The following is a 27,193-nucleotide window of genomic DNA, read 5'->3' on the forward strand; positions in this document are numbered from 1 at the left end:
TCTACGTGCTCACGGACCAGGCTTTATTTGAGTAAACCTCTCCTAACTTAACACAAGCACAAGTTAACGAGAAACATGCTCTACAAATTGCCAATAATCTTGAAGATATATGATGGTGACTCCATACATTTTGGGTTTAGTTAGGTACTTAAACCACTGAAATAACTTTGTTTATGTTTCATAGAGATAGATTGGACCTTAGAGAAAAACATGGGCTACATCATCATCAATATTATCATTAATCGAAGTCATAATAAAAATGCTTTATTACAAGCGAGTAAATAGTGTGTTTTCAGTATTAGGTTTAAGATTTGAGAATATTATATTGGACCACTCAATATATTCTCAAACCTTAAACTAGGTAGGCAAGAGAAAAACCTTAAACTAGGTAGGCAAGAGAATCTGACTTGGTGAGCCCCACATAACCTACCCTGTCCCCGCAGGGTAGGTATGCGATTCAACGCATTGTTTCCCCGCAAAAAAAAAAAAAAAAAAAAGGCAAGAGAATAAGCGGGCAGAAACTAGTTCTTATAAGAAATTACTTACTTTATGTAAGTTCACTTCATTTAGCTTTATCACGCTTGAGCGAGCTTACAATCCATAAAACCTCGTAATATTAGTCCAGTAGAATTAGCTTTTAAATCGGAAATAATTCCTACAAAAGATTTTATTGTTTTAATGGCTTCATTGGTTGCCCATTAAGACTCTCCTAAGTTTTCGACTTCGACGAAGTTGTGCTTAAGTGGTGGGGGCCCCCGAAAGGGGCATTTTTTCGGTTTTCCGGTTATACCGCGTAAAGGACTTACCCTATCAAAAAGTGGTCTTCATGACGGTTGAAGGGCACTTAATCCTGCATTGAATAAGACCAAATTCATATGTTTTGGATAAACCGTTCTCGCGCTAAAGTTCGGCAAAGTAGAAAATATACGTATAATTAATGACCCTCTCCACGTCCAATGGTTTGTTACCCACAGGCTTCCCAGTCTTGAAAAGGGCCACCTCAACCAGTGTAACCCTATCAAGGCTTACGAGCTTGATGCGCCTATCCTTGTTCGTCCCAGCCGTTCCTTAACTGCGGTTGCTGCACCTCTTCCTGGCACTCACCTGAACGACTCTGTGTTACCTACTGTGGCTGCCCCTCTTCCTTGTGTCCTCCTGCATGACTACGTTGCCTAGCCGTATGCCTGGTCTAAGGTTCGACGCCAAAAATCAACAACAACAAGTTCATATTAAAACGCTGAAGAGTTTTTTGTTTGTTTGTTTGAACGCGCTAATCTTAAGAATTACTAGTTTGATTGAAATCATTATTTTTGTGTTGAATAGCTCATACATTGAGGAAGGCTATAGGATATATACAATCACTCTACGACTAATAGAGGCGAAGCAGTAAAGAAAAATGTTGCAAGCACGGGAAATAGTATTTAAACTATTTTCACTCGTACGAAGTTGATTTTGTGGCGTCGAACCTTGGACCAGGCATATGGCTAAGCAATGAAATCGTACAGGAGGGTACAAGGAAGAGGGGCAGCCACATTAGGTAACACAGAGTCATTCAGGAGAGTGCCAGGAAGAGGTGCAGCAACCGCAGTTAAGGAACGGCTGGGACGAACAAGGATAAGCGAATCAAACTCGTGAGCCTTGTTAGGGTTACACTGGTTAAGGCGACCCTTTACAAGGCTTGGAAGCATGTGGGTAACAAGCCATTGGACGTGGAGAGGGTCATTAATTATACGTATATTTTCTACTTTGCCGAACTTTAGCGCGCGAACGGTTTGTCCAAAACATATGAATTTGGTCTTATTCAATGCAGAATTAAGTGCCCTTCAACCGTTATGAAGACCACTTTTCGATAGGGCAAGTCCTTTACGCGGTATAACCGGAAAACCGAAAAAACGCCCCTTTCGGGGGCCCCCACCACTTAAGCACAACTCCGTCGAAGTCGAAAACTTAGGAGAGTCTTAATGGGCAACCAATGAAGCCATTAAAGCAAAAAAATCTTTTGTAGGAATTATTTCCGATTTAATCAATTTTTGTGTTTAATTCTACTGGCCTATATTGCAAATAGACACATATTCGCATATTAAAAGTGAAAATCATATCTCATCTCAGTGAATAAATATTGGATGCTTATTCTACGGTAAACAATTTTATTTATAAGGCTTTGAAAGCTCCTAGAATAGAAACGTCTGGCAATTGATATGTTTGACAAAGAGAATATCCAATTGCATTCTGACGAAAATAGACGACCGACAACAAGGTTGGTTAAGAAATTGTGTTATTCGCTGAATTACGAGTTTTAGGGTTCCGTCATAGAGATGTAGAGAGAACACACACAAAGTAATCAAAATATGTGCTCATTATCCACTGCGGTATCAGTACTCAACGTTCGAATTATCTTTAGCACTACGCAAGCAATGTAAACTGTTTACATTATGACGTCGCTGCTGTCATCATTGCTTACATGAGCAATGTTTTCTGTTTTTGGGCATATCGCTGCGACACCCGCCACGCCCCCTTGTCACATCTCCCTTTAGTTTCTGTGATCTGTGGGTTCCGTAGCTTGAAAGGAAAAACAGGAACAAGTTTGACAATACCCACTTACTTAGGTACATCAAGCTGTAGATCCTGGCTACACAGGAGTTGCAGCGGTGGGAAAGAGAGGTAGGAATAGTCCCGTTACTAAGACATAATGTGGAGGTTTTCGTTTCAGCCAAGGTTTTCCACAAAGACCGACTTGTCACCCAGGTTCACTAGATCGTGTGACCTGCCCACACTACGTCTTCTACGTTGTGTTGAAATGATACTAAATACCTACTGTATTTTGTATTTTACAGTCCCATGTTGCTGTGAAAAAATAGAACTTCTCTGGACAATGCAACCTAAAGATACGACCGTTTATGCCACATATTTTGACACTCGCAAGGGAATTAAAACGGTACTTTTCTATGGCCTAGAATAGAGAAATTCTGGAGGAAGAATAAAGCCTCTGCTTCCACCTTCAGGCTAATCATCACCTTCTAAAAATGAGATGCTATTTCAAGAGTTTCCCCACTGTGGGTAAAAAAGCAAGACACTGTGAAGGTTTGTTTTTCCTTCAGACATATTAATACAATACTCAATGGACTTAGTAAATAAATACAATATTTTCTAAGGGACGTAGACGAGGAAAATTCTATGTGAGGATACTGAACCTATAAGAGGGTTCCACTCGCACTTGACCGGCTTTTCTTTCAGTAAAATGTACCTATGAAACGTTACAAAACAATCCCTCCCACGGGCATCCAGTTCGCTTATTATACGAAGTATAATTGAATTCGTAAAACGTGAATGTACTAATATGTACAAATAATACTAATTTATTGCGTAAATTATAATTAAACATCTGTTTCTTGAGATTTCTGAGTTTTTGGGTTAATGAATGTGTCAGTCGTTTCGAGTAGTGTCGTAACGGACTTCTATGCCAAAGGTAGCGGGTTCGATTCCCGCACAGTGCAAGCATTGTGTCACACAATGCTTGCACTGTGCGGGAACACAATTTGTGTGCATGAACATTTTTTTTTGTATTCATCTGGGTGCTTTTTATAATATTAACTAGCGATCCGCCCCGGCTTCGCACGGGTGCTAAGTATAGGTACATTTATAAACCTTCCTCATGAATCACTCTATCTATTTAAAAAAAACGCATCAAAATCCGTTGCGTAGTTTTGAAGATCTAAGCATACAAACGAAGCGACTTTGTTTTATATTATGTAGTGATAAGGATATTTATTTATATGGGTCATTCCATAAAAATCTGTATATTTTCGACGTCATTTTGTCCGTAACTTTTTTAAGATGCTTTTGAATACTTTATTAGTGTAAATTATAGTTTATTAATTAATTATGTTATGTCTAAAAGGGCCAGTCACTTAATGCTTTATTTTAGGAGAAATTATAATTTTCAATTTTTTCATACTACATTACTCCTATATGACTTCTAATAAAGTATAAAACTTATAACCTTAACATTTATAGATAAGTTTAATATACATAATGTAGTTGTTTTGTTAGTATCACTATATAAAAAACATCATTCCCTAACTAGTAATTTAGTCCCAAGTGCCGTTTAAAGCTAGGGCCTGACGCTCTAGGGACTGACGATTTGGAGTAAAACTTAACACAAATGCAGATTAACTTTATATTATAAGATGCTTAATACGATGTGCCGAAAATAGCCAAAAAACCACACGTAAATACTAATTAAATTAATACAATTTCTTATTGTAATCAATAAAGCTACTCAACTAGGGACTGACGAAGTGACTGGATTAACACATGTTTCCGCAACAACTGGCACGTTTGCACTAATTCAAAAAACGGCTACCGCAAAGCCAGTATGGTCTGAGGATAACTTCGTATCGTACTTTAAACTCAACTAAATGTCATTCACTCTAAATACATATTAAAGCGCAAAATTATAAAATCAGTGCGTGGCGAGGGAATGACGCTAAAAGCTGTAGACTCTTTTTCAACTAAAGAAAATCAAATTATTTGAAGCGGCTATTGAGGATGCTCTTAATAAAACTTGTAACAGCAACAAAAAGGTCTTAGTTTGTGGAGATTTTAACGTCAACTTACTAGATAGCTCATCATCATATTCTGTAAGACTACTTTCCCTTTTTAAGTCATTTAATTTGTTTAGTCAATTTAAGGAGCCAACTAGAATTACGGAAACCACAGCTACTTGTCTAGATAATATTTTCTCTAGCTGTGTCCCTGACAAAAAAGCTGTCATACACAATCTTACGTCAGATCACTGTGGTATTAAAGTAGAATTTATTTTTAATAATTCTAATAATACAAGTAACAAAAATGCCGTATGTAGACCTGTAACCATTAGTCGTCTAGAACGTTTTAAGAATAATCTTGGAAATAAATTGCATTTAGTGCCGTACGTGCAGGGAGACCCAGATGCTCTTTACAATAACCTTTTCGAATGTATTAAAACCGAACATGACAAAGTTTTTACTGTAAAGCCATTAAAACCAAATACCAAATCTAAGTTTAGTGACTGGGCTACTAAGGGAATATACAAAAGTCGAAATACGTTATATGAGCTTTATGGCATGAAAAAGTATAATAATAGTATATCTTTTCTTGAGCATGTGAAAAAGTATTCAAAATTTTTTAAGAAAGTTTGCTTCATGGCTAAGTCTTTTTATATTCGGGACAAGATAGGAAACGCCAGTAATAAAATAAAAGAAACTTGGAATGTTATCAACCGAGAGACTGGTAAACTAAAACCAAGAGATAATGACTTTTCTCTCAAAGTTCACGATAATTTGATATCTGCAGATAAAGATGTAGCAGAAGCTTTTAACAAATTTTTTGTTAATATAGCTTCAGCAACAACTGCCAACTTAAAGTCATCTCCCTCCGAGGCTGAAGAAATATTGAAAACCCACGTGACACCCTGTGACTCGCACTTCTCTTTTAAACATATTACTCCATTAGATATCACTAAAACTTTTAATCTTTTAAATGTAAAGAGTACAACTGATATCTGGGGCATCTCTGTCAAGATAGTCAAACACATTATTGATATAATTTCCCCACAGTTAGCGATAATATTCAATAATTGCATAGAGAAGGGAATCTTCCCCGACCTCATGAAACACAGTAGACTAATGCCATTATTTAAGTCTGGTAGCAAAACCGACCCTGGCAATTATAGACCCATTTCTATCTTGCCCGCTTTGAGCAAGATTTTTGAAAAAATCATACAGGAGCAACTTATGATTCACTTTGGCTCTAATAAACTATTTCATAGTGAACAATATGGTTTTACCAAGGGTCGTTCCACCACCGATGCCGGGGTTGCACTACTTAAACATATCTTCGAGGCTTGGGAAAATTCTCAAAATGCACTAGGGGTCTTCTGTGATCTCTCAAAAGCTTTTGACTGCGTAGAACATCAAACGCTAATTCGCAAACTGCACTATTATGGGGTAAAGGACTCGGCTTTGGATTTAATACAATCCTATTTAAACTTTAGAGTTCAAAAAGTCGACATAAATGGTGTTTTGTCTTCTGGGTCACCTGTGAAAATGGGAGTTCCGCAGGGGTCCATTCTGGGTCCATTCTTGTTTCTTATATACATTAATGATCTACCATATTTTGTTAAAGACTCTTGCGAAATCGTGTTATTTGCTGATGACACATCTTTGATTTTTAATATTGATAGAAGTAAAAATAACTTTGACGATGTAAATAATGCACTAACAAGAGTTTTAAGTTGGTTCACTACAAATAATCTACAACTGAATGCAAAGAAAACAAAATGTATAAAATTCTCTTTGCCTAACGTAAAAACAGTTAGTACCCAAATAGAACTTAATAATAATGCAATCGATCTGGTAGAATCTACTGTATTTCTGGGAATTACCCTGGATTCAAAACTCCAGTGGGGCTCCCATATAGAAACTCTGGCGGGAAAGCTCAGCTCAGCGGCTTTTGCAATAAAAAGGATACGGTCATTAACCGATGTTTCAACAGCTCGCTTAGTCTACTTTAGCTACTTTCATAGCCTAATGTCATATGGAATCATGCTATGGGGCAAAGCTGCAGATTTTGAAACAATATTTATTCTGCAAAAACGTGCCATAAGATACGTGTATAAAATGAAAGCAAGAGCGTCCCTTAGAGAATTGTTTAAAGAAATTGGCATTCTCACGGCCGCTTCACAATACATCTTAAACTGTATTCTATTTATTCAACAAAATATTAATGAATTCAAAAAGAAAAGTGATATTCACCAAATCAATACTAGAAATAAAAATAAATTGGCTATACCCGCTTTTAGACTTAATAAAGTGTTTGCCACCTTTATGGGACAAGGTATCCATTTTTATAACAAAGTCCCTGATAAATATAAAGAGCTACCGTACAATAAATTTAAAGGTATAGTTAAAGATCACATGCTTAAAAAAGCCTATTATACAACTCGAGATTTTCTTAATGATAAGTCATCCTGGGAGTAGGATTATGGTCCTCTCATGCTCGCACTAAAAATAATTAAAATCGTGCTATGAAAAGTAATGTATAAACTAATCTAATTTTCTAAAATGTTATAGTGTCATGCTTCTCAATCTGGACTGTTACTTAGCTTTATTATTAGTTTTTTTTTTTCTCTAAGAGATAACTTGGTATTGTCATTCTCACTAAAATGTCTCTGGGGTGGTGGCGTAGTGAGGCGGGTCGTTACATTCCCTCTAATATGGTCGAGTGAAGCGATGGCTGGTTCACTCGTCATGTCTGTGAACAGGCGCTGCTTTCGGGGACTGGTCAATCCAAGTTATTCCAACTTATGTATGCGAGTCATTTCTACTAGTATTTGAGTATGTAATCTGTAAGTCTAGATATTAGCACGTCACTACCTTGTTTAATATGCCACGCAATTTTGTATACCCATTCTTATAAGATACACTATACAAGAATGCATGGTAAATTCAGTGAACTGCTCCTGAATCGAATGTACCTGCTATTTCTATTTATTTATATTAACCGGCAGACAGTGGTGACTGAGTTTGTTGCGGCGCTTCTTCTCAGCACTTGCCAAATGTTGGTCTCGAAGCGCTGGTAGGGTAAAAAGATTATGAGACATGTAGAGGCTCCTTAAGAGCAAAATGACGATTTGTAAGAACTATTTATTAGTCTAAACAAATAAAGAAATTTTGACTTTGACTTTGACTATTGTTTATTGAAACCGCAAAATATTAATAGAATTTGGTGTAATATACATTCAAATAGATTATTCGGTAATTAAAATAAAGGATAAAGTTGATGTGTTTATAAATGTGGGTCCCAAAACACAAACTTTTGGAGTATGGACATGCCTAGGGAATGACGTTTTGGGTCATTCAAAAGGGATTTAAGATGTTTTAAAAATAGTTTCAAAAAATATAAATGGGTGATGAATAAAGCACATTGCGAGCTGTTATTTAACAATTTTGGAATAAAATATTAACAAATATTTCATGTGAAATGTGACGCGGACTAAGAGTTGACATATTTTTGTGGAATGACCCATATAAGGTAATTATTAGATAAGGATAATTATTTAGGAGTTAGTTATTTTAGTAATTAATAATTACATTTTATGTGTTAATAACTGTAATAACTCAGCCAAAATTAAATTTTAGATTGCCACTGTGCACTCAGCTTTACCCCAATAGATGTGCGGGCGAAATTTACGCGTATTCTCCACAACCGCGGACGGACGTACGTTTTGATATATTAGTAGATAATTAGCTCAAATGGCTGGTGAGATTGTGTCACCAGGCACGCGGGTTTGAAATGTGTCCTATGTAGTTGTAATTGGAGCTGTTTTCCAACAAAAATGTGTAGTTTGATGTGATGTGCACTAAATATATGATGTTATGGTACAGGATAGTATGGGACTAACACTCATTAACTGCTTAATACAGGGTGAGTTTGAAATTGAGTTATTTAATAAATAGAACGGTTTAAAATACCTCAGCCGTTGTAGGTTTAAACTTTAACAGGAAAAAATAAAACAATACTATGTAAAATTCAAATTCAAAATTTTTATTGCATATTAAGTGTATTGACTGTTACAACACGTGCAATTTTGTAGCATTTTAGGCGTCAAAAAATAACACACAGACAAACTTACTTCCATATTTATACGCAGTGACCCATTGTTAGGTGATTCCTAAAGGAACAATATCAAAATTCTCAAAAATATTGGAGTTCCCATCCTAATTGGTTGTTTACTGACGACAATTTGTATGAAACGGTTAAGTTTTGTTTGAAGATTTTGAACTTCTTTCTCTTGGGAAAAATTGTTGCATATGATCCGTAGAACCTATCCTTTTTTTTGGTCACCCATCAATGGGACGTCCTGTATATTAATATCAATACATAAGTCCGAACCACCCTATATATTCTTTAGTTAAACAGCTTTATAATAAAGCTCGGAAGAGCTTTCAGAAGTACTCTTGGGTATTTCTCAGATTCAATCTGCAGGAGGGCGAGGAGTGCGGGAACGCAGATAAGAGGTGAGAGGTACTCAGCACTAGTGATGTACCATCAACAAAGTTGACGCTTGAACACCTTAAGGCTTTATTTCTCCGCAGCGACTAGAACCAACATTTGAAAAGATTTTCAAATAATGGACAAGACAAAAGACAAAATTGTGGGCGGACTGACGTTCGTATCCACAAACATTACTATGAGGTCTCACAGTGCGCGTGGACGCACAGGGTGACACAAGAGCCAACCACAGAAATGCGTTCGATTTTCTGCTTCACTTAAGCAAGCATCGGTTGTGAATACGGGCGTGAGTGCTCCTCTAGGCTTCTAAAGAGTTTGAACCTATAAAAACCAAAATGGCAACCGCTCAGCATCTGAGGTAACCCAGAACAAGCTGGTATTCTGTAAAGCCATTGGAAAGAGCGGCAACATTAGATGCCATAAACATTGGCATTAAAGGACAATGTTCGTTCTCCATACATTGTTCGCCGTTAGATCAACAGTGCCGAAATAATACTTTCTAGGTTCTAAATGACACAAATCTTTATGTAAGAACAATTATTCCTGGCGGACCAATTCTATAAACTTATTGATAGCAATATTGTTATCATAACCTCTTACTTACTAGTATTGTATTATATTATTTTATGCACATCGATTTGGGAGATGTTCTGTATTGTAGTTGTCGCAGCCAAATTGTATTATAATATTGGACGGGTTTTGGAAATAGCTCGGCGTTCCACTTTTATGATTTACTTACTTACATTTTGCACGTAAATAAATAACATGAATCCTATGTTTACTTTCCACTCTTGACATTTAACACGTGACTTACCAAACTAACTATCTCCATGGTTACCGTCTTAGTCTATGCATGACTAGGGATTGAACAACTTTTAATTGAATATTATTAACAATTCTCGATAATTATTATCGATTGAAAAATATTCGGTATTTGAATCGAAAGATATATTCAATTTTATCAATATCAAAATATTCAATTTTAATAATAAAATAAATATTATTTACTACCACCTATGAAATGTTCTAAAAATTGCCTGGAGCGCTCCCCCAATCCTGGGTTTTCCCTTTCCAAGCTGAGAGGATATCATTTTGGTTCTATCGATACATTATAAAGGTACTTAATATTTGAAATGTATTACCAATTATTGTTATAAGCATTTTGAGCGAATAAAACTTTCAATTCTATTAGAACTTTAGACATTTCTCTCACTTTAAGCGGCATTGGATTTTTCATCGAATTTTGAAACTGTAACAGATATATTAAAGATGATCCCATATTGTTGTCATTTTCTATATCAGTGTTATGATCACAATTCTTTTTATTTTATTCATGACCTTCGACCAGTTGGACACATTAGATAGCTTCTTGTAGTATCGTGCAATATATTTTTAACTTTTAATTAAAATCTAGTCATACTGTAGCAATTTGGACGATTTATTTTATTTACAAGATCGGTATCTTATTGTCTATGATGACCGCAGTCAACATCACTATTACATGGATTCCTAACAATGAAGTACGGCATTGCCTTGTGCCGATTTTACATAGATTTTATCGACACAAATTATGGAACTTCATAGGATATGGAGCAGGCCACGCCCTAAAATGTCCGGATGTCGTCATAGTATTATGGAATACATATAAAATACTTTTATTATTTCATTTTTTAATCCTCAAGTGTCCGTTACAATCTAATTAATATTTAAGTATTCAAAAAGTAAGAGATTAATTTTGATACTTTACTGCTGTGCCCAGGAATCTAAGGCGGTTTCTGACAATGTCCTTTAAACTAACGCAACGGCCCGCTCTGGCTTCACACGGGCAATCCGGAGTCCGGAGTCCTCGAGCTCTGTACATCACTAGTACTACTCAGCATCGGGGGGCACAATGGAACATCGATCAAGATTTTAATGATGTTTCAGTTTGTTTTCAATATTCGAGTGACGGGACGAGAGGAAAAAACGGCGAGTGATCTTGCTTGATTGCGCGGAGGAGTGTCATGTTTTCAAAATTGATGACAGAAGTCTAGTTTGGTGACACAACGGACACAGAGGTAAGTACCTATAGATAATATGAACAACCTCAAGATGTAATAAAAGTCATAAGGGTCATTTTATTTCTGTAAATAGGCTTTTAAAAAGCACTTATAGACATCCCAGTCAGTAATAAGTACATTAACCGTACCAACGCTTCGGGACAATAAATAGGGCAGTGCTGCAGTGCTTAGAAGAAGCAGCCCAAGAAACTCAGTCAACTTTGTATGTCTTTTTGTATTTACAGAGCTGTAGGAACATAATCAAAATACTTCCTTAAGAATCCTAAAGGATTAGTAAATTTTCTTGTTCAGTAACACGAAAATTTAATCACCAGTGAGTACACCATCTGTTATTTTAATTTATCTAAGACAGGGGTGGGCAAAGTATGGGGGCCATAGAAGGGCCCCCGAAGTGGTTTAGTTTAGCCCCCAAATATTTCAATATAACTAAGGGCTGTTTTTTTAATCGTCAGATAACTTTTATTTGAAGAATAACTTTAGCACACTGACAGTATGGGAAATATGTCACAATCACAAGTTTATTCTTCAGATAAGTTATCTGACGACTAAAAAATCCCTAAGACATTTTCACTATTCAAAATTATTTTCTCGTTTGTCACGCTCACTTTTATTATCGTTGCATTAAAATTTTTAGTAAGAAACATAGCTATGTTTCTTAATACTACTTATACAGTGTGAGTCACGTTAAAGTGTACATATGGAAATATATGAAACTATACCTATTTTTATCGATAAAAAAGAGGTCAAAAAATTTTTGAGATTTTTTTTTAATTTTTAATGAATTTTTTTTTCTTCTAATTACTTATTGTAAAGAAAACGTAATAACTTTTAAACTAAGCGGTATATCCTGATAAAACAAAAACAGTAATAATGCTAAATAACAGGCAATACTAAAAAAATACATAAAATACCTAGAAAATGCCAAAAAAATAATAAAAAATGATACTTTTCGAAAAAAATCTGCTTAAAAATTCGTATTTTTTTGGTAATTTGATAAATTTCTCCAAAAAATGCCCCTATAACAGGTGGTTTTTATTACTTTTTATTATTCTCTATCGTATTACTTTTGTAAAACCAAAAATCGCATGTCTCTATCCCTATCACAACGTTTGCAATGATCGTTTGAACTAAGCCTCTCCGGGCGCGCCATTCAACGCTTCGTTAACAACGGAACTGAAAGTGACTCTAGATTTGTAATTTTGATAAAGACAAATTAGATTTTAAATAAAAACAAAAGATTTCGAAGTAAAATAAGCATTTAAGTTAAAATTAAAATTGTCTCTACCTGTAGCGGAGAAAATGAAAATGTATAATAATATACAGTGTGAGTCACGTTAAAGTGTACATATGAAAATAGATGAAACTAGACCCATTTTTATCGACAAAAAAGAGGTCAAAAATTTTTTGAGATTTTTTTTTAATTTTTTATAGATTTTTTTTTCTTCCAATTACTTATTGTAAAGAAAACGTAATAACTCTTAAACTAAGCGGCATATCCTGATAAATTAAAAACAGTAATAATGCTAAATAACAGGCGATACTAAAAAAATACATAAAATATACAAAAAAGGCCAACAAATAATAAATAATTATACTTTTTGAAAAAAATCTGCTTTTAAATTCGTGTTTTTATGGTTATTTGATAAATTTCTCCAAAAAATGCCCCTATAACCGGTGGTTTTTATTACTTTGTATTATTTTCTATCGTATTACCTTCGTAAAATCTAAAATCGCATGTCTCTATCCCTATCACAACATTTGCTATGATCGTTTTTTATGAAAAAATTAAAAAAAAATCTCAAAAAAATTTTGACCTCTTTTTTGTCGATAAAAATGGGTCTAGTTTCATCTATTTTCATATGTACACTTTAACGTGACTCACACTGTATATTATTATACATTTTCATTTTCTCCGCTACAGGTAGAGACAATTTTAATTTTAACTAAAATGCTTATTTTACTTCGAAATCTTTTGTTTTTATTTGAAATCTAACTTGTCTTTATCAAAATGACAAATCTAGAGCCATTTTCAGTTTCGTTGTTAACGAAGCGTTGAATCGCGCGCCCGGCGAGGCTTAGTTCAAACGATCATTGCAAACGTTGTGATAGGGATAGAGACATGCGATTTTTGGTTTTACAAAGATAATACGATAGAAAATAATACAAAGTAATAAAAACCACCTGTTATAGGGACATTTTTTGGAGAAATTTATCAAATAACCAAAAAAACACGAATTTAAAAGCAGATTTTTTTCAAAAAGTATAATTTTTTATTATTTGTTGGCCTTTTTTGTGTATTTTATGTATTTTTTTAGTATCGCCTGTTATTTAGCATTATTACTGTTTTTATTTTATCAGGATATACCGCCTAGTTTAAAAGTTATTACGTTTTCTTTACAATAAGTAATTGGAAGAAAAAAAATTCTATAAAAAAATAAAAAAAAATCTCAAAAATTTTTTTACCTCTTTTTTGTCGATAAAAATAGGTCTAGTTTCATCTATTTTCATATGTACACTTTAACGTGACTCACACTGTATAATAAACTAATACTAATAATACTTTCGAAATGTCATTTTTTTGTGAACGTGCCCCAAACATTTTGACTGGACCCATTTTTGGCCCCTTTTGGGCCCCAGACAAAAAGTTCGCCCACCCCTGCTCCAAGTAAAAGGGGTGTTCACTAAACGGGGGGTTTTAACGGCCTCCTGGCAATAAACTGATGATTTATACTAATTAGTGTTTGTTTGTTGACTTTATTACTGGAATTTATCGTTGCTGTCGTTATTAAGATAGGGATTACAGATTGTTCTGAGGTTCAGTTTGGTTTGGAATAAGTAACGAGACATTTAAGTACACTAAGATAATCTTATCTTATCTTAGGAAACTATCTAGTTTCCTGAAAAAACATTTAGTCCGTCAATTAGATTATCAAAAAAATATTGGACCCGTATATTTTTATTGACGAGATGGTCGGACGCGGTGAGGAAGACGGTGGGCGGGAGTTTGCATCGTGCGGTCCACACAGCTTATGACCGCAGTCTGTGGAGGAACACTATCTGTGGTCGCGATCCTCATCAATGAGGGACCGAGGAAGAAGAAGAAGAAGATTTTTATTTGTCAATCAAACAAGTTGTAATTACGAAGTTATAATGCGTTGAAGTTCCGCGTGATGTCACAAAGTGGTACACTTTTAAGCACGCCTTGACGTCACTGGCTTTTCTTTTAGACTTTGGTGCGTTTTATCTCTTTCAATTTTCATTATGTAGTTTGAAAAAGTGAAAAATACGTGTCGAGAATTTTTTGGCAAGTTAACCGACGGACTAATTCAAACTCTTGTTTTTTTTACCCAGGAAACAACCCTGTTACGTAAGTGCGCGTGTGTGCGTACTAAGTGCGCGAATACCTTGATTTTGTAGGAATTTACATTATCCTAATCATTATTGATTTATTCCCAAATTAACAATGGCAAAACTAATTAGGTATGTAAATAAAAACTCTTCAAAAAGTTTTTTGATTTAGGTCGGATTCTCATTTTACAGGTTAACATGTTGTCAGTAGTATTCTAGTTTAAAAATATTCAGTCGGGTTCAATTTTATATTTCAAAATCAGCTGTTTCAATTTTGATAAACAAATAATCTTTTAACTGTTTTAGCTGAAACCAATCATCTAGCCCCAAACTACTAGCTGGGTTTGTACTACATATGACCACTAAAAACAAACATAAATACATAGATAATATGGACTAAACACACGTAAATCTATCAGTCAAATAGATGCAAATAAATTTTCAAGCCCGCCCGAACGGAGGACGCCGCGAGCCGCCAGTCTGCTTATGACCACGACTGCACATCGCAGCCGAAACGTCAAGCCGTGAGTACATTATGTAACTCATTCATAAATGTCGCGTTAAGAGTCTTCTTAACGTAACCCGTGTCTTTCTATTTTAGTATAGATACAGGCCAAGAGCCTCCTCGTTGTGGATAAAAAAAAAACACCACACTGTCCCCATCGCGATTCACACCTTCGTTGGTTGCAAACAAACTAATAAAGTTCTTCTTCCTCGGTCCCTCACTGATGAGGATCGCGACCACAGATATGTTCCTCCACAGACTGCGGTCATAAGCTGTGTGGACCGTACGATGCAAACTTCCGTCTACCGTCTTCCTCACCGCTTCTCATTAATAAAGTTACGAACCACTTAAAATATGCCTAACCATACCTTCCTCTCTCATTCGAAAGAAAAATTCTTCAAAAAGTAAAAATGAAACACTAAGTCTCAAAATCCCGTGGAAGAGTTTAGTGAGAGGCATAAAGACATCCTCCCACCCCCCCTTCTCTGTTACACAAAAACGGCCTCAATGCATTAAGCTCTCACAAAGGCACGATTTTATGCTAATGCCCGAAACTTGATGTTTAAAACGCATTATAGGATTTTAGGGTGGTGTTCCACAGCTGGAGCGATAGAGAAGCGAGAAAAATATAGTGCAACAAGTTAAAATTGTTGGTAGGTTTGTGATCAGTCCAAATCAGAAACGAAACGACTTATCGGAGCGGAGTAATGACTAAAGAAACATTATGTAAATAAATAATAATCTTCGGGCATTTTACATTCTACTTACTTCAGCCTCGAATCAAAAAAGTAAAGTAAAAATAGTTAGCCAAAGTTTTTTGTCATCAATATTTAATCCAATTAACATTTTTGTCATTTTAAGTTAAAAAAAAGAACTCCATTACTCGCCTTCCCATCAAAATGTGCGCGAGCAAATTAAAGGCGTGTTTGTCGGTGACCTGCCGTCAGTTTCGAGCCTGTGGCAGGCCTTTTTTGAGTCAAATTCTATTACTTATATCTTAGACGAACTGTCCACTTGCTAACAGCTATCCTACGAACATTTTTGAGCTCTTGCTGGACTTCGATATCAGTCAAATGACGATTTCATAGAGAGGTTGACATGATAAAACGGTCATCCCTCTGCGATGTGCACCGGCGCTGTTCAGAACTTGGTCTCGGGATAAAGCCACCAGTCTCCCGAAAGCGTCTTAAAACTTTCGAAACCCAGGACTGGCTTATGTGGAGCTGACGTGCGACAGCCCGCTGGTTGAGCCCTTCTTGCAATATTGCAACGATTTGTGCTGCTTCTGAAGGTGTAGAATCCCAGGTAAAGTGTCAAAAGGAGCGGAGATGTATGGATTAACGTGTGAAAGCAAAAATCCGAAAACACGTGCTTTTAAATAAGGGGTAAATAGGCCGCAACTCGCGACGTATCAATCAGTTGATACATGTCTTTTTCCTTACTTCTTCACATCAACCGCGATATCTTTTTAAATACTGGTGTGATTTAAATGAATTTGGTATCAATTTAATGTTAAAAGTTTGATCTTTAAAATGGTCTCACTTTTTTGTTACTAACAAATTCGTTAGTACACAAGATCGCGTGGAAACAACTTCATGTAAGTGATTCCATACTTTTGCTCGCGAGTGTAGTTACTCCGTAAAACGATCAGATAATTGAATCTGTAGGGCTATTCATCATCATCTATTCAATATTCTATACATCCGCAATATAGGTAAGATACAGGCTAAGAGTTTTCTCGTTGTGGATAAAAAAAATCTCTTACGCAAAGCGTGATGCCAGTCTGAGATACCTACAGTAAGAGTATGAGCAAAAAACCCGAAAATAAGTAATTTGCGTAATAAAATAGGGTGTAACCTTATCGTCACGCAAAGTGAACATGACTTATTATAAGAATGCAGTTTCATTTCCAAACTAGCTTTCCGCCCGCGGCTTCGCCCGCGTGGAATTTTGTCTGTCACAGAAAAACAATATCGCGCGCGTATTTGCTCACCGTTTAGACCTACCCTGGACTACGACAAACATTTTAAAATCAAAATCAGCTCAATCGGCCCAGCCGTTCTCGAGTTTTAGTCAGACTAACGAACATCAATTCATTTTTATTTATATAGATAGATAGATTAAACGATTAGCATAGAACCAAAAAATATAGCTTCAAATATTAACATCCTCGCTATCTCTGCAGTGCGAGCTTTAAGCCGCATCCGGTTCCGCTGAAAGCGAACTAATTCAGAGGCGGCGTCTAGTTTTTGAGCTTTTGTGCTTAAATAGAAGGTTTTGTGATCTTTAATTTATTATTCCGCAGACGGATCTGGGGAATGGTAATGGAAAATATATTTTCCGAGAATTTATGGCTTTTTAACCGACTTCAAAGAAGAGGTTCTATGTTCGACTGTATTTTTTTTTACCTTACTTAAGATTCTTTTGACTCGTACTGAAACTTATACATTTTAAGGCCGTTTGGGCTAGTGGTTTGCGTGTGTGTATGACGTAGTAGTAAGACAATATATAAAGCAATGTATCTAATATTTGAGAGATCAGTAATAAATCATATTCAATACGAGTAACATCTTTAATTAGCCTCGTCCCGTCCTTACATGGCGACCCTGCCAGGATCCTGTCGGGTTCGGACTTTTTAGTACGCGCGTGATTAAGTGCAAAAATGACGGACGAACATTTTATCGCCGATAGTGGTAACTACAAGTTGCATCCTAAAAACTTTTTAAAACTTTAAAATGGGTTCTTCGTCGACAAAAGAAGAGGTGGTTATTGCGCAAAACGCGGCAGGCGGCAGTAATAGCGCCGACATCCAACAGCTACACCAAAATGTTTCGTTGACAAACATCATATAGGGCACCATATTGGTTATACTGATCTCTCAAATATTAGATACATTGCTTTTATATTGTCTTACTACTACGTCACAACGGAACTATCATTCCTGCCTGTAGCACACCTCCGCCACGAAACCACGACAGTGAAACGATTTCAGTATACATCTCTGCTATAACATCTACACATTAGCAATGTGGCCAAGAAAACACAGAGGTGTATATTGAAATCCTTTCGCTGTCATGGTTTCGTGGCGGAGGTGTGCTACAGGCGTCCAAGGGTCGCGGGTTCGATTCGATCGCCTCACGATACAAAAATTTTGTTTCGGTGCTGTCTTTCCATTATCTGGTACTGGTACAGTCAACTCCAAATAGTTTGTGAAATTCAAAGTAGCCAAAAAGTGCGCAACACGTCTTTGTTACAATTGGAATAAGGTTGTGTTATCAAATTCAAATTCAAATAATTTATTCAAATTCAAATAATTTATTTGTGAAACACAGGTAAGGAGTATGATGTACAAACAAAAGATGTGTTCAAGCCGTGATCAGCCTTGTCGGCATAAAAATCAACTACGAGTAATTTGGCCACTTTGGGTTCGTTCGTTCGTTTCAGCCAAATGACGTCCACTGCTGGACAAAGGCCTCCCCCAAGGTTTTCCACAATGAACGGTCCTGCGCTGCCCGCATCCAGGCTCTTCCCGCGACCTTTACCAGATCGTCGGTCCACCTAGTAGGAGGCCTGCCCACGCTACGTCTTCCAGCCCGTGGTCGCCACTCGAGAACTTTCCTGCCCCAACGGCCATCGTCACTACGAGCTATGTGCCCCGCCCACTGCCACTTTGGGTGTCACGAACTATTTAACTTACGCCCGTATTCACAAACGATACTTACTTAAGTGAAGCAGCGAATCCAACGCACAGCGTTGAATAGAGCTCTGTGGTTGGCTCTTGTGTCACCCTGTGCGTCCACGCGCACTGTGAGACCTCATAGTAATGCTGTGAATACCGGCGTTAGTTTGGGACTGGATGGCACTGTATAAAAATAATATCCTAGGATGTTTTCATGAAATCACAACTTGCATAACGACTCTCCAATCTAATTTTCTTTTAGGGCACAAAACCCAGACCTAAATTATCCAGCTCTCCATCACAAAACAAGTACAAAAACTTACCGAACCAAAAACCGCGCAACAAATTCAGCACTTACCTGAAACAAAAAAACCGGTAACAGTTAAAAACCGATTCGCTTTGAGCTCTCGATAAAAACCGGAAATCCTATTAGGGGATGTCCGCGCCCGTCCGGACGGATTACGGCGAAACTAATGAACCGGACGCCACAGGGCGGGGAGAGCGGACAGCTCAACTTGAACAAAAATATTTCAGAAATTGCAGGTACCTACATAATACGTTTTTGTAAACGAACTAGCGGCCAACCGCGACTTCATACGCGTGGATCCCGTTTTTAAACCCTTAGGGGTTGAATTTCGCAAAATCCCGTCTTAGTGAGCACCTACGTTCTAAAAGAACCCCCATGCAAAATTTGAGACTTCTAGCACTTGAACTTTCTGAGATTTCGTGATGGGTGAGTGAGTCAATCAGTGACCTTTCGTTTTTATAAATATAGAAGATTTGACTCGTATATTCAAAGAGCAAATTGATGAAAACGCTTTAACCAGTCAACATATAACTTGGCTATAATGCTCGTGATTGACCTTCACTGGTAGGGGTTTTATTGGTGGTCAAGCTGTTGATCCTGGCTACACAGGAGTTGCAGCGGTGGGAACGTGAGGTGGGAATAGTCCCGTATTACTACTTGTGATTGATTTTTTTCTTGTTGACTGACAGATTTAGAACATATTTAAATAGGTACTTAAACTTCAGTAATTTTATGTAGGTATTGTCTGAGTAATCAATGTGTGTTGTTGTTGGTATAAAAAATATTTTAGCAAAAGTCGAAAATTCAGGTGATCTTAGGACCGTATTGTAACTTAACTTTGACAGCAAATAATCATTCAATCGATCGAGTAAATATTTTTACTTACAAATATTTAAAGCATGAACTGGCTGTTCTTTTGGTACTTGTATTCGGTAAAAACTGCATGCCAATAGAATCACTTCGGTTAAATGAGTATTTATTCGCAGCTGAGTGGTCTATTGTTCTTAATTACAAATTGTACTACTTTTAACGGTATTATTTTCTGTTTTGAAAGGAATGTTGAAATAAAATATATTTTAAATGGTTTAGACCAAAACTAGGAGCTTAAATTTTTTTTAAAGGTAGCCCTTTCAATGCTCTTTACATGTCTCCTTAACTTTTGGGCCCCATGAAAATGGTTAAACTTAGTTGCAGTAGGTAGGGCACCGTTAGCGAAGACCAGGGGAGGTACTACTCCCCTGAAGCCAGTCGCCGCTTGCTCAAACAGAGCGAGCCACAGTCTGGGGCGGAGCCGCGAAAGAATGTCTAGGCCGTCTAGCTCGGACAATAACTCGCAGCACCGTCCCAAAGACTTCGGGAGGACACCGTCAGGTTTTAGTGAGTAGGCCCTGCCATCTGGTAGGGAGAGCCTTACATAACCCACTGGTTCCCCCGGGCCAGTGGGTATGCAATTTCATGCATTTCCTGACGAAAAAAAAAAAGGTAGGGCACATAGCTCTTAGAACTGATGGCAATCAGAGCAGAAAGTTTCTCGAGTGGCGACCACGGATCGAAAGGCGTAGTGTATGCAGGCCTCCCACTTAATGGACCGACGATCTGGTGATGGTCGAGGGCAACCCCTGGATGCTCGTAGCGTAGGACCCGTCGTTGTGCAAGTCCTTGGGGGAGGCCTATGTCCAGCAGCAATACTTTCTTTCATTGTCTGATGTGATGAAAAGTCAATAAAAAAAAACTCATAAAATCATCTTTTACACGTCTCAGTATTATTAACCCTACCACTGCTTCGGGACAATAAATGGGCCAGTGCTGAGAAGAAGCAGCGCAAGAAACTCAGTCACTATTGTCAGCCAGTCTATTTCTAAACTTGTAATATTTTCAATTTTACCATTTCATTATTGTAAAATTCGATTTAAAAGCAGAACGAATACCCAATCGAAAAAAGTTATTTATTGCCTCACTCTGCAAGCGCGCGATAAAGTGATCTGCCGGCCATTGCATTGGAAAATGGCGAAAATAGAACAAAAGGCGCCATTAAGCCACCTGTCAAAGTTTGGCGCGAAACTGTGACGTAATGAAAGAATTAATGAAGATCATAACAATGAATTTCTTTAGCAGGTAAATTACCGATGTTTTCTTTAATATTCATGAGATCAAATTCCAGTAATATAATGGCATTACAACTCTTTGAAATGAAAATTTAATCTTCTAAAATAGGTCGTTTTAAATGACGTCTGTTTCCGTGACAAAATATGTCATTTTTAACAGATGCCAATTTTGAAATGTTTTTGCATACTATATTTTTATTACTTTGTCCCAGTCTAAAGCCTGGTCCGTGAGCACGTAGAATTTTGTCCAATGACCCCAAGCTACCCATCCTTATCGCTTGCACGTAATTATATTGCTGTCGCGCTCGCACACTCACTGCGGGCGCGCGTCGTACAGTGGCGACAGCAATATAATTACGCGCGAGCGATAAGGATGGGTAGCTTGGGGTCATTGATCAAAATTCTACGTGCTCACGGACCAGGCTTTACGCGCAAATATTCATACGATTTGTCGTTCCTAAAAACGTGACAAACTGTGTAATAGGGTACCTACTACACCTGTGCCTTGAATCAACTGCTAATCACCTAACTTAACGTATCATCATCATCATCATCATCATCAACATAGGCCTAATCAGTTATGTCAGACATCTAAGACGGCTTATTCTTCTTCTTCCTCGGTCCCTCACTGATGAGGATCGCGACCACAGATAGTGTTCCTCCACAGACTGCGGTCATAAGCTGTGTGGACTAGAGATGGGTTATACTAGGTAAATTTGATACTAGGTGCACCTATTCCTAGTATTTATTAATACTCGATCCAAATACCTGTTCCACCTAGTACGTAGTAATTTAGCATACTTGACGCGACTAGTGCGGACTAATCCACGTAATATGACTTTAAAATACAATTTTCTTTGAAAAGATACAACCGATATGAATAATGCAATTTGAAATTAAATAATAATTCCTCCCTTCATACTTCAACAGGCTTAGGACTGTCAACTTAAAAGTTGGCGTATTTAAAAGATGTCAATTTCATAAAAATATTTACATATTTTTACTTATTTACATGAATATGGTTTGACTACGTTTGTGTGCGTTTGCTTCGCGCTCAAATTTGTTTGGTCAGACAGAGACGGAGTGAATCTCTACATTCACACATAAGCTTAGCGAGAAATACTAGGTGCGCGTAATACACGACTACGGATTACGCAATAATAACCTCTATTACTTTGACAGTAGGGTCGGAAATCGTGTAATTTATAAAATACTAGGTGGATCAAGTATTTTAAAAATTGGAATAGGTGCCGCCTAGTACTGTAAAATACCTAGTGTGTGGATCTGTTCTAGTAAATACGTCTCATCTCTAGTGTGAACCGCACGATGCAAACTCCCGCCCACCGCCTTCCTCACCGCGTCCGACCATCTCGTCGGTGCCCTGCCCCGAGACGGCTTATACTTAAGATATTTATAGAAAGAAGTAAATAACTAATTTGTAATCTAATTACAATTACGTAATTACTTATAACGGTAAAATTAATGTTAGGTAATATTATGACGCGTTGATAAAAATTGCTAATCATGTGATAGGTGCGGCTAACTTTTTTTTTATGCATAACAAGGCAGGTATTTTGACCACAATCGCACCTAGTGTTAAGTGGGATGCATTCTAGGATGGTACATATCTGCCCTGTAAGTCTAACTGCACATAGGGTTGCCAGGTACAAAAGCCGGACTCGGTGCTAATGTGGCCGGACATTTTATGCTAAAAGCCGGACACGCCTTTTTTTCCATGTCACGAGGGGGGGGGGGGGCAATTAGTATCATAGCTCATAGGTGAGTACTATTAACTATTATCTTGGAATCGGTAGCCCAACATTCAAGCCTAACAAAACAAAAGGACAGGCCGGACAGGAGAATTTTTGGCCGGACAAGGACTAAAAAGCCAAACATGTGTTGCTAAAGCCGGACACCTGGCAACCTTAACTGCACATCAAGCTACAACACGATCGAGCTAACTGCGCACCACACTGGTATGCGACTCTCCCAGTCCCACACCTCCCCGCGTTCGGCCTATCCGTACCAGAGCGTCAATGTGACGTCACGGCTACCAGGTGCGCAGCTAACTCTACCAGGTTGTATACTAATGTACTGGTAACTATGAAAAAAACAAACGTTTTATCGATTTGACTTATCTTGGGATTTGAGGTAGTAAATTGAACGTGTTTTGGTAATTATTACTTCGATTGTCCAATGATGATTAACTACAATTTAAATCTTATTAACATATGTCATTATTAGCAAATTACTAATTGATTTTCATTCCTCATTCTAAGTAAGAAATTCTCTACATAATTACTTATTTATGTTAGGCTTTCAGGGCTATAACAGGTCATTATAATGATGTGTAGTTGCTATGAAATAGAGTAAAGTTGGCAAAATAGTGACGTCATAGCACCTGTACCTCTTCTAGTTAAATAGAGAATACAAATTTTGACAGCTCATAAAAAGTGCGTAAATAGTTTTGACAAAACAACTAATAAATTATACATTCTCCAAATACAAATCTGTACCTACTAATATTATAAATGGGAACGTAACTCTGTCTGTCTATCTGTCTTGCTTTCACGCCTAAACCACTGAACCGATTTTGATGAAAGGACATTGGGAACTTTAATATGAGAAAATGCCCCACGGCGGACAAAGATGAAACGTATTTTATTTCAAAGCTTTATACTTGTAGGTATATTCACTTAAAGCGCTATGTTGTGAGATATGGGAATTCTGAGATATGACGAGTCTAAGTTGAAAATATATTTGTCTAAAATGATTTGATATTTTTACATGTTATGTTGTTTGGCATTGCAGAGTAACCAATAAAAGTAAATAAAATAATATAAATAAATAAAAAATATAAATAAAATAATATAAATAAATAAAATATTATAAATACTTTAATTAATATTAGACAACATCTCATATATTACTCCAACCCAAAATAAGTAGCTAAGGCATTTGTGTTATGGAAATCGGGAACGACGAACCACAACACACCCAAACCAGAGACAATGTGAAAAGATCGTTTTCTATATTGTCCCGGCCGGGAATCGAACCCGGGACCTCAGGATTGGCCCGGCACACCTTGAAAACCGGTGTGTGCGCCTCTCCGCCACGGAGGTCGTCAAAAATGTTACCTAATTGTAAAATAAAATAAAATATTAAAACTTCATTTTCTCAATATTCCCATATAAGAGAGAAAAAAAAATGCACGGACATTCATTGGATATTAGTATGTATCATCTGTGATAGGTTTCGTTTGTGTCCGCTACTTTTCGAAAAGTGGGGCAAAAAGTTCCCAATGTCATTTGGCATAGAGATAGTTTGAGTCCCGGGAAAGGATATAGGATAGTTTATGTCCCGGTTTTTGAAACAGGGACGCGCGCGATAAAGTCTTTCTGTGACAGACCAAATTCCACGCAGGCGAAGCCGCGGGCGGAAAGCTAGTAAAAAAATAAAACTAAAATTTCCACGTCATCTGCACTGTTAAAACAACTGACCTTAGCTCACTGATTAGAATACAATACAACATAATTAACCGATTCCACTATAATTGTTTATAAACATAAATATACGAACAACAAGTACTTAGTTGGTATGTACAGTTAAACACAACAGTGTTACACTTGCATCCATTGAGCGAGCATACTATATGATTCACAGGGTGAAGGCCGCGTATATTATCATTAGTATACAGTAAAAAACATATACGAGTAGGTCTACTATGGGCGACGCGCTACTATGTTCATACCGGTGATACATTATCTTATCTTTCGTCTTTTTATTGACATACTGAAACGAATTCGCGGTAGGGTTAATTTTTTTAGATTTTGAGATTTTTTTTACAGGGAAATACGGTTAAATTAATTAATTAGGTGAAATATATCCGAGTGTTAGTTTTAGCAACACAATTCGTATTATTTATATTATTTCGATAAGTTTTCCTGTGCGTTATCACTGAGTTCTATTTATAGTGTTACATACATTGAGTTGACTCATTGAATCATAATCAAGTTTAATTCAAGTACATAAATAAATAAGAACATATTTGAACACCTTTAGCTATTTATTTGGCATGATGTTTCCAATTACATTAAAATTCAAGAGTTTGAATCACAGTTTTTAAACCAATCAGAGGAAAAGACTCCGAAAAATTTAACAAAATATCTCAAGGTCAAATTGACGTAGATTATACGTCACTATTAGCCAAAATTAAATACACTCCGATACATTATTTCCACTTTACCCACTACCACCGCAACCAACACGTGATTAAACCTACTTAACCCGTCTGTATTATGTCAAACATTGTCCGCACACAACAAACAAGAAAACCGGTATCAAAACGACTGTCCTATCACCTTGAAGTCGAAATCAGTGTCTGTTTGCTCACCGCCGCGTGCGCACGTTACTCTGACCATGGATTTTACCGGCAAAGTCGTGATTGTTACCGGTGCCAGCTCGGGAATTGGGGCAGCCACTGCCAAACTCTTCGCTTCATATGGTGCCCTGCTAACATTGGTCGGCAGAAACGAAGAGAGACTGCTCAGAGTGGCCGAAGCCTGTGAACAGGCTAAAGGAAACAAACCCATCAGCCTACTCCTGGACTTAACCCAGAATAACAGCTGCGAAGAAGTGGTCAGGAAGACAGTGGAAACTTACAAAAAATTGGATGTATTAATCAACTGTGCAGGCAAAGTGGTTCTTTCGACTCTGTTTGACAACGACATGGATGGACTGGACGAAATCATAGCGATAAATCTGCGTGTACCGTACAGGTTGACCCAGTTATGTCTGCCACACTTGACCACTAGTAAAGGGAATATTGTCAACGTTTTCGGTGCTCCAATGAGGTCCAGACCAGGGTTCACACCTTTCTGCATGATACGAGATGCTTTGGAGAGATTCACTAAGTTCGGAGGCTTGGAAATAGCTCCAGTTGGAGTCCGTATGAATGCTGTAAGACCGGGAATAACCAGGACGAATTTCTTGTCAAACTTCAACATTTCCGAGGATGTCATGGACCAAGTCTACGAGGTGATATCCCAAGTGGTGCCAACAGAAAAGATCATAGAACCGGAGGAGATAGCTCGGATGATACTGTTTACTTCGAGTGACATTTGCCCCAATTTGAACGCTGCTAATCTTGTGGTAGACGGCGCGGCGTCGTGGTCTTAATGTGAATTATATTCGAATAAGTTTAGTACAGTGATCTGATAATTAAATGTTTTTGTTGGAGTTTACAAAGTTGCTACTTAATTTAATTGGCTCGTATCTCACTTAGCTTCATTCACCTTTCTGCCTGCCCTGTGTAATCGAATCTTAGTGGAATTTAAATGCCGAGGTGCATTTGAGCTGAAATTTTGGATGTATGTAAGTTATAATTCAGTATTATGGTATAACACAGCTGGTAAAATTAGAAACTTTTTTTGGATTTTGCAGAATGATTTATGAAGAATTTATTAATTGTAGGTGTTTTTTTTAACTTACAGCTTATGAAAATGTTTACAGTTTAAATTTTGTTGAAATCAAATAATTTATTCACACATTTAGGCCTATTCGAGTTTTTAGTTTCATATCTGAGAACTGACCTGCCTGCACACAGAGATTTTGATATTATTTGATGAAAAACATCTAGACAGATATCTAATATTTACTTTTATCAGATTATATTGACTTTTATCAGATCACTGAGTAAACCATTGATGCGGAAATCAATTACATTGAATCTAGTTAGATTATAAAATGAACTTGCCCTAACCAAGGCCAATAGATTCTGTATACAGGGTGGAATTTTGTAATGCCACCTGGAGGGAAAGTACTCTTAATACTGTAGATAGAAAATTTTACTGAAAGAAAACATTCCTTTATTTTTGAGGCAAGCAAATTTTTGTAAATCTTTGAATGCAGTTCTATTTCTTTTCAAAAACAAAGGGATGTTTTCTTTGAGAAAAAATGTTGTATCTACAATATTAAGAGTAATTTCCCTCCAGGTGGCATTACAAATTTCCACTCTGTATATGAGTATTTTTCCATATAAAATATCTCAGTTTTGAGAACGCTCAATGATGTGATATACAATGTACCGTTTCCATAAGTGTTATGTATATTTTAAATAATTACAATAATAGCAGT

The 27,193-nt window shown here is 36.9% G+C and overlaps 2 protein-coding genes across 2 annotated transcripts in view; one reads left to right on the top strand and one right to left on the bottom strand.

The window, feature by feature from the left end:
* Positions 1 to 27,193, bottom strand: part of LOC135084642 (heterogeneous nuclear ribonucleoprotein L) — a 517,182-nt gene that overhangs the window by 195,196 nt on the left and 294,793 nt on the right. The window lies entirely within an intron of this gene.
* On the top strand, positions 25,448 to 26,963 carry LOC135084353 (3-oxoacyl-[acyl-carrier-protein] reductase FabG-like). Its single transcript, XM_063979131.1, has one exon. The coding sequence runs from the start codon at positions 25,478 to 25,480 to the stop codon at positions 26,234 to 26,236; it is 759 nt and encodes a 252-aa protein (XP_063835201.1). The 5' UTR covers positions 25,448 to 25,477; the 3' UTR covers positions 26,237 to 26,963.

The sequence above is a fragment of the Ostrinia nubilalis genome, chromosome 26, assembly GCF_963855985.1.
Source record: "Ostrinia nubilalis chromosome 26, ilOstNubi1.1, whole genome shotgun sequence".
Lineage (NCBI taxonomy): Eukaryota > Metazoa > Arthropoda > Insecta > Lepidoptera > Crambidae > Ostrinia > Ostrinia nubilalis.